The 7,831-nt window shown below is 49.3% G+C and overlaps 1 protein-coding gene across 1 annotated transcript in view; it reads right to left on the bottom strand.

The window, feature by feature from the left end:
* The window catches only part of LOC106815767 (E3 ubiquitin-protein ligase HECTD1-like), a gene marked incomplete at its 5' end in the record, with an annotated part of 54,161 nt that extends 51,704 nt beyond the window's left edge, over positions 1-2,457 (bottom strand). Inside the window, 3 exon segments of the mRNA XM_014820273.1 lie at positions 1,179-1,314; positions 1,595-1,726; positions 2,362-2,457. Coding sequence (XP_014675759.1) covers positions 1,179-1,314; positions 1,595-1,726; positions 2,362-2,457 — 364 coding nt within the window.
* Positions 2,458-7,831: the final 5,374 nt, after the last annotated feature.

Raw genomic sequence — 7,831 nt, 5'->3', positions numbered from 1 at the left:
TGCTGCTGCTGTTGCTGCTGCTACTACTACTGCTGCTGCTACTACTACTGCTGCTGCTGCTACTACTACTGCTGCTGCTACTACTACTGCTGCTGCTACTACTACTGCTGCTGCTGCTGCTGCTGCTGCTACTGCTGCTAGTGCTGCTGCTGATGCTGCTGTTACTACTGCTGCTGCTGTTGCTGCTGCTGCTGCTACTACTGCTGCTGCTGCTGTTGCTGCTACTACTACTACTACTACTACTACTACTGCTGCTGCTGCTGCTGCTGCTGCTGCTGCTGCTGCTCCTACTGCTGCTGCTGCTGCTGCTGCTGCTATTCTCTCTGCAGTATTTCTCCTGCTGAAATTGTTTATTTAACAGATGTCGATGTTTCCATTACTGTGAAAACTAATGCTTTTAATGCATTTAACCATTGCTAAGACTAATCGTGTTAGTATCAGTAGTAGCCCGCACTCTACCTGCTCTGTGGCATCGCTCCTCCACACGTGAGACGAATGGCTTCATCCCAAGTAGAGAAACTTAACCAAGAAAATGACCCTCGCCACCCCCTCTTCCATCATGAAACAGTAAAGAAGAGACCAAAGTCCAGGCACAGTTTCATCCACGCGGTTCAACCCCTGGATGGCAACCTTGAAACTACAGGATCACCCAATGGTCAAAGCATCTTCACACAAGCCAACATAAGCTTTCACTCAGACCCCAGGAATCCCTCCCACCCGGAGCCAACGAGGTATGGCCGACGTTGTTATGCCTAAATCGCCTCAGGACAGGGTTTGGTCGATGCAGGGCACTCGTGCAGAAATGGGGATACACTGAAGATGGCCCAACCGAATGCGACTGCGGGGAGGACCAGACTATGGGACATCACCTGGAATGCCCCTTATTGCCAGAGCCCTGTAGCCCTGGCGACCTTGAGGCTTTTAACCACCGTGCCAAGTCCTGTGTGCTGCAGTGGCTGGGCCGAGTGTAGTGTAGTGACCCGAGAAGAAAAAGAAGCACGAACACACACACACACACACACGCATGCATGCACGTACGCACATACAGATACACATACACACACACACACACACACACACCCACACACCACACACGCACTCACGCACGCACGCACGCACGCACGCACATGCGCGCACGCACACACATGCACGCACCTGCATCTTTACTTCCCACTCACCTGACACAGAGGCATTTGACAACCGAGATAAAAGTTCCTGGACTAGTCCATTCTCTGACAGGGGTGCAGGGTCGACGCCCCGGCGCGTAAATCTGTCCGCGAGCGACGCAAAACATCTGAGCGCACCGTCGGCCACCTGGTGAGAGAAACGGGAATTATGTGACGTCGCGGACGACCGCGTTTAAACAAGTGAGCTCATGACAACAAGTCAGCTAGGATGTAATATGCCATCAATCAACCCCCATCCACATTTTGAGAGAGAAAAAGAGAGAGAAAGAGAGAGAAAGAGAGAAGAGAAAAGAGAGGAGAGAAGAAAAGAGAGAGAGAAAGTGGGGTGGTCACACTGCCTCTTCCCCCTACCTCTCCTCCACCCTCCTCCCCCTCCTCCCTTCTTCCCCATGCTAGGTTTCTCTTACATGTTGGTCTTCGTGTTTGAGCAGGGTAGACAGAGACTCCACACAGTTTTCTAGCGTCGCGTCATGTGGCTCCATCTTTCCACAGAGACGGGAAACGACGGCCATCGCTGAGTGAAGTGTGTCCTTGTGAACCTGAAAAAAACATTCGAACCGTCAATCGCCGCATTCGTCCACCAGGTGTCACCACGACTCCGTCGACGACTTAACATCCTACAGAGGGCGGCAAACGGTTAATCCCTGTTAAATGTATTGGAAATTTCCCCAGTTAAATTCTACAGCAATGACTCGATTTAAATTTCATCAAAATCCCTTTGTTTAAATTACATAGAAACTGCTCTATTTAAAGTCCACACCAATTCCTCAATTTAAAAGCTCACAAGCACAATGGCTTTATAAACATTCCCCAGCTGTTCCACTACTAACATTCCACGGCAGCCCAGTTATATAACGTCTATATAGCAACAACTCTGACACCTTGTGACCTGTACTGGTATTACGCCTAAAAAAAGATGTTTGTTTCCGCTAATGCGCTTTTTTTGTTTATTCTAACAATAATTGTTTTATACTTATAACAGCCCATATAATGATGTCAAAGTCAAATCAATCGATCACCAATCGATATCACGTTGGGATTTTTTATTTTTATTTTTTAATATTTTTTTTACAATTTTTTTTGCTGATCACAATAAAAAGTTTCGACAAGGAGGTTTAAAATGGACTCGGTCGCGTTCTCGGAAACAAACGTCTTTTTCTAGGCCTTAGCTTACCATGTTTCCGCTGTCTCGGATAAAGGTGAGAACACAGTTGAGGCCTCCTGCTTCAAACACAGCTCCAGACTCCCTCGTACACACCAACTCCAACACCTGCAAGCAACAACATGATGCAACATTGCTTAGTTAACAGCAACACCTGCAAGCAACAACATGATGCAACATTGCTTAGCTACAAGCAACAACATGATGCAACATTGCTTAGTTACCAGTCTAACACCTGTAAGCAAACACCATATTTAAAGCAACACATGAATGCTCATCCACGTTGAGAATGCATGTTGCAAATGAACAATTGAGCTGGAACTCGGTTATATGTGATATGTTTGATTCTATCATTGTGTCGAATTTTAATAAATTGTAACTATTTTTTTACCAAGAATCACGTTATTTTAAATTTAGTATATATTCTAAATATGTTTTTTGTTGTAGTGATATAATTTTACGAACCAACATTTTAAGTGATATCTATGTCTTACCATGGGACATATATTATTGTAAATATCATGAATTTCAGTTTTATACTGCCTGATGATATCTTGTTTGCAAAATTTATTTTAATTGTAACGTTGTTTTAACACTAGTTTTGCAATAAACCTATTATCTATCTATCTATCTATCTATCTATCTATCCAGACGACAGCAGAAGACAGACAGACAGACAGACAGACAGACGACAGACGAAGACAGACAGACAGACAGACAGGACAGACAGACAGACAGACAGACAGACAGACAGACAGACAGACAGACGACAGACGACAGACAGACAGACAACAGACAGCGAAAGACAGACAGACAGACAGACAGACAGACAGACAGACTAGACAGAGACAGACAGACAGACGAGACAGACAGACAGACAGACAGACAGACAGACAGGGGACAGACAGACAGACAGACAAATATTATATATATATATATATATATTATATTACTATATATTATATATATATGAGAGTAAGAGAGAGAGAGGGAGAGAGGAGAGACAGATTGATCGCGAGACAGAGAGGTAGCTAGCTATATAGATAGAGATGGATATACCGGTATGTAGATTTTTCCGTGGGTCAAAGCTATCTGCTATGAAAGAAAAAAATATTGTGAGGGGCCCGATTAAAAACTAGGTTGGCCGGCAAGTGCGAGGTACGTGATCACAGGCTGCAGAGTTGCAGCAATGTGTCACAATGTTTGCGAAAGCAACGCGAATTTTTTTACGTGACGCGAGTCACGTGCGCGCGGGGGTCAACGTGAGGAGTTTATTTTATTTTTAACTTAATTAATATGTACACGCTGTAGCGATGGTGGAATATAAGGACAAGCACCGTAACAGTATATATACGTTACATCACTTGGTTACATGGTGGAATAGAGGAGGCACGCGAGTACAGCTGTGTTTGTACGTGTGTTTTATTGTACAGTGTTTATGTACGTGCTGGTTATATCCTGTAGTGGCTGGGTGTGCGTGTGTGCACGCGTGCGTAAGTTACCACCAACAATAACAACAGAACTAGGCGGATTGTAGTAATGTAGTGTGCGCTGCGTGATCAGCAATGTCTACTGCTGTAGTGTTGCTTACTGCTATTGCTGCTGCTACTACTTACTGCTGCTGCTACTCACTACTAACTCCACTACTCTGCTCTATACGTGCTGTGGCTGCTGCTACTACCACTACTTGGCACTACTGTACTGCTGCTGCTGCCTTGCTATACTGCTGCTTTACTCGCTGGCTACTACTGCTGCTACTGCGTGGGCTACTGCCTTGCTTCCTGTCTTTACTATTGCATTTAGACTGTACTGCTGCTGCTTGTCCTGCTACTGCTGCTGCTTGGTCTGCTGCTGCTACTGCTGTGCTACCTCGCCTCTTGCGCTGCTACTGCTGCTGCCTTCTGCTGCTCTGCTTACTGTGTGCTCTCTGTACTACTGCTGCCACTACGGGGGGGCTGCTACTTGTGCTGCTGCTGCTGCTGTGCTACTGCCTACTGCTGCTGCTACTGCTGCCGCTACTGCTAGCTGCTGCTGCTGCGTGCTACTGCTACTTCTGCTGCTACTGCTGCTTTGTCTACACGTTGCTTACTGCTACTGCCTACGGCTGCTGCTACTGCTACTGCTAACTGCTGCTGGCTCGCTGCTGCTGCCTATGCTACTGCTTGCTCTGGCTGCTACTGCTACTGCTGCTGCGGCTGCTACTGCTGCTGCTACTACGCGTGCTACTGCCCTACTGCTACGCGCTGTAACTGCTATAGCTACTGCTACTGCTACTGCTCGCTCTGCTACTGCTAGCTGCTGTGCTCCTGTCTTGCTGTGACTGCTATACTGCTGCTACTGCCTACTGCTACGGCTGCTGGCTACTGCTACTACTGCCTGTTTCTGCTGCCGCCGGCGCGTTGCCACAACAAGGGAAATATAGAGTGACGTAGGGAGGGATGCCGGGCAGGCGGTGAAAAGGAAGGGATAGGGGCGAAAAATTGAAATGCAGGCCCACAAGAGAGGGAGAAAAATAGTGAGCGCACCGGTATATATTTATATATAATTATATATAAAGAGGTGTATGGGTAGGAGGGAGGAGGGAGAGAAACACAGGTGGAAAGGCCGAGAGTAGTGAGAAGGAAACTCACTGGTATAGGAGGAGGGCAAAGGAAGGGTGGGTGAGGAAATATATATGCAGAGACAGCGTGCGGTAGGAGATGAGCTATGGGAGGAGGGAGGAGAGAGGAGGGAGAGGAGAAGAACACAGACTGAGGAACAAACACCTGTAATTTGTAGCTAGGCGTGGTTAGGTCGTCAATCATGCTTGGTAATGGCTGAACCTCTTCTACTTACTGTGTCTCTTACTGTGCGTGTGCGTGTGCGCTGTGCGTGTGCGTGTGCGTGTGCGGTGTGCTGGCGTGTGCGTGTGTCGTGTGCGTGTGCGTCGTGCGTGCGTGCGTGCGTGCGTGTGTGTGTGTGCTGCGTGTCTTGCGCTGCGTGCCGTGCTGTGGCCCTGTGGTGTGCGTGTGCGTGTCGTGTGCGTGCGTAGCGTGCGGGCCGTGAGCCTGCGGCCGTGCGTGGTGCGTGCGTGCGTGGTGTGCGTGCGTGCGTGCGTGCGTGCGTCGCTGCGTGCGTGCGTGCTCGTGTGTTGTGTTGCTGTGTGTGTCGGGCGGTGTGTGTGTCGGTGCGGGTGCGGTGTGTGTGTGCTGTGCCGCCAGTGCGTGCGTGCGTGCGTGCGTGCGTGCGTTGCAGTGTTGCGCGTGCGCGTGCGTGGCGTGTGTGTGTGTGCGTGCATGGTATGTGTGTGCGTCCACGCGCGTGTGTGTCCAGACAGCATACACACGTGTACACTGTACATGTGTGTGTGGTAGCGCTGAAGTAGAAAGAGCAGAACTTCACTGCCTGCTTGCTGCTGCTGCTGCTTGCTGCTTGCTGCGGGGAACACAAGATGCGCTGTGTGATTGCTGTTGTCGTTAGCTCAGCTCTCTAATGACAGCAGGAGACCTCACGTAACCAGGGACGAGCGAGCGCAGCGCAGCGCAGCCACAGTAGCAGCAGCAGCGCAGCAGCAGCAGAGCAAGCAGCAGCAGCAGCAGCAGCAGCAGCAGCAGCAGCAGCAGACAGCAGCAGCGCAGCAGCTGCAGTAGCCAGCAGCAGCAGCTGGCGTGGGTGAGGTAGCGGCGGGGCGGTGGTGGTGGTGACGACCAGTATATCAGACATTGATGATGAGAATGGATGACTTTGTATGTGTATGTGCATGCAGGCTGGTGATGGAGGAGAGAGAGAGAAGAGCGAGAGAGAGAGAGAGAGAGAAGAGAGATGGAGCAGGAGAGAGAGAGAGAGAGAGAGAAAGGAGAAATGCTTTGTGTTGCCTATGGAAGCAGCAGTGTGGCGGTACTATACTGTGTTGTGTGTTGTCCTAGCCAGGTGTAGTACGCTGTAGCTGTGATTACCTGATACTTGTCGTGTTCGTTCGTGCCGTGCGTGCTGTGCGTGTGACACGTGTGTGACGTGTGTGTATGCGTGCTGCTGCGTGTGTGTATGCAGTGCGTGCGTGTGTGATGCGTGCGTGCGTGGTGCGTGCGTGTGTGTATGCGTGGTGCGTGCGTGCGTTGGCCGTGCGTGCGTGCTGCGTGCGCCAGTCTGCTGTATATAAGCTGTAGGTGTGTTTACCTGCTACTGCTAGTGTGTGTGTGTCACATGGTCACGTGGTACACTCAAGACACTTCAAACGTTTCAGTAATAAAAGTTAAATCCTTTCCGCGCCTATGTGGAACATAGGCGCATAGGGCGCTGCCTATTCTCCGTTTCCGTAGCCCGTGAGGCCCGCAGCTGCCTTTAACATTAAATGCTACAGTAGGGGTTAGTCCACTGGTAGCACTGCGAGTTAACTTGCCACACTCTATCTCTATTTGCTAAAGCTATGCATGAAACAGTATAAACATGATGGTAGAATAAATACGTGATGGATCTACCAATAATCCATTACATGAGTTTATNGGTACTGCTATGTGTACCCTGCTATGCTACGGTACGTGTGGTACTGCTATGTGTACCCTGCTATGCTACGGTACGTGTGGTACTGCTATGTGTACCCTGCTATGCTACGGTACGTGTGGTACTGCTATGTGTTCCCTGCTATGCTACGGTACGTGTGGTACTGCTATGTGTACCCTGCTATGCTACGGTACATGTGGTACTGCTATGTGTACCCTGCTATGCTACGGTACGTGTGGTCCTGCTATGTGTACCCTGTTATGCTACGGTACGTGTGGTCCCGCTATGTGTACCCTGCTATGCTACGGGTACGTGTGGTACTTGCTATGTGTACCCTGCTATGCTACGGTACGTGTTNCTCTCTCTCTCTCTCTCTCTCTCTCTCTCTCTCTCTCTCTCTCTCTCTCTCTCTCTCTCTCTCTCTCTCTCTCTCGCTCATTCTCTCTCTCTCAGGTGTAAACAACACGTGGTATGTTGCGACAGCACGCATGCACACACGCACGCGCGCACACACACACACACACACACACACACACATGTTCACGCACCTATTTCTATACACAGCTACAGGTAGCGTTGTTATTTGCATGGATTACACAGACAGTGCTCCTCTTAATCATCTACGATCTTTAGGATTCTCTTAGCTCCCCCCACCCACGACCTCCTCACAGACGTGACTCGGTACAGAATGATGTGACAAGTGTATTATTACACGGGTATTACTGTCGCACAGAAGGACACGGGTTTTAATCATGTACTTACTAACTAAGCTACTGCTGCATACATGGTTTTACACACAAACACACAAGGACACGAGTTTAATCATGTGCTTACTAACTACAAGCTACTGCTACATGTATGGTTTTACACACACAAGGACAAGGTTTAACACAAGCACACACACACACACACACACACAAACACACACACACACACGCACGCACGCACGCACGCACGCACGCACGCACGCACGCACGCACGCACGCACGCACGCACACACACA

The sequence above is a fragment of the Priapulus caudatus genome, unplaced genomic scaffold, assembly GCF_000485595.1.
Source record: "Priapulus caudatus unplaced genomic scaffold, Priapulus_caudatus-5.0.1 Scaffold1196, whole genome shotgun sequence".
NCBI classification, from domain to species: domain Eukaryota; kingdom Metazoa; phylum Priapulida; class Priapulimorpha; order Priapulimorphida; family Priapulidae; genus Priapulus; species Priapulus caudatus.
This window is presented reverse-complemented; position numbering and strand designations above follow the sequence as displayed.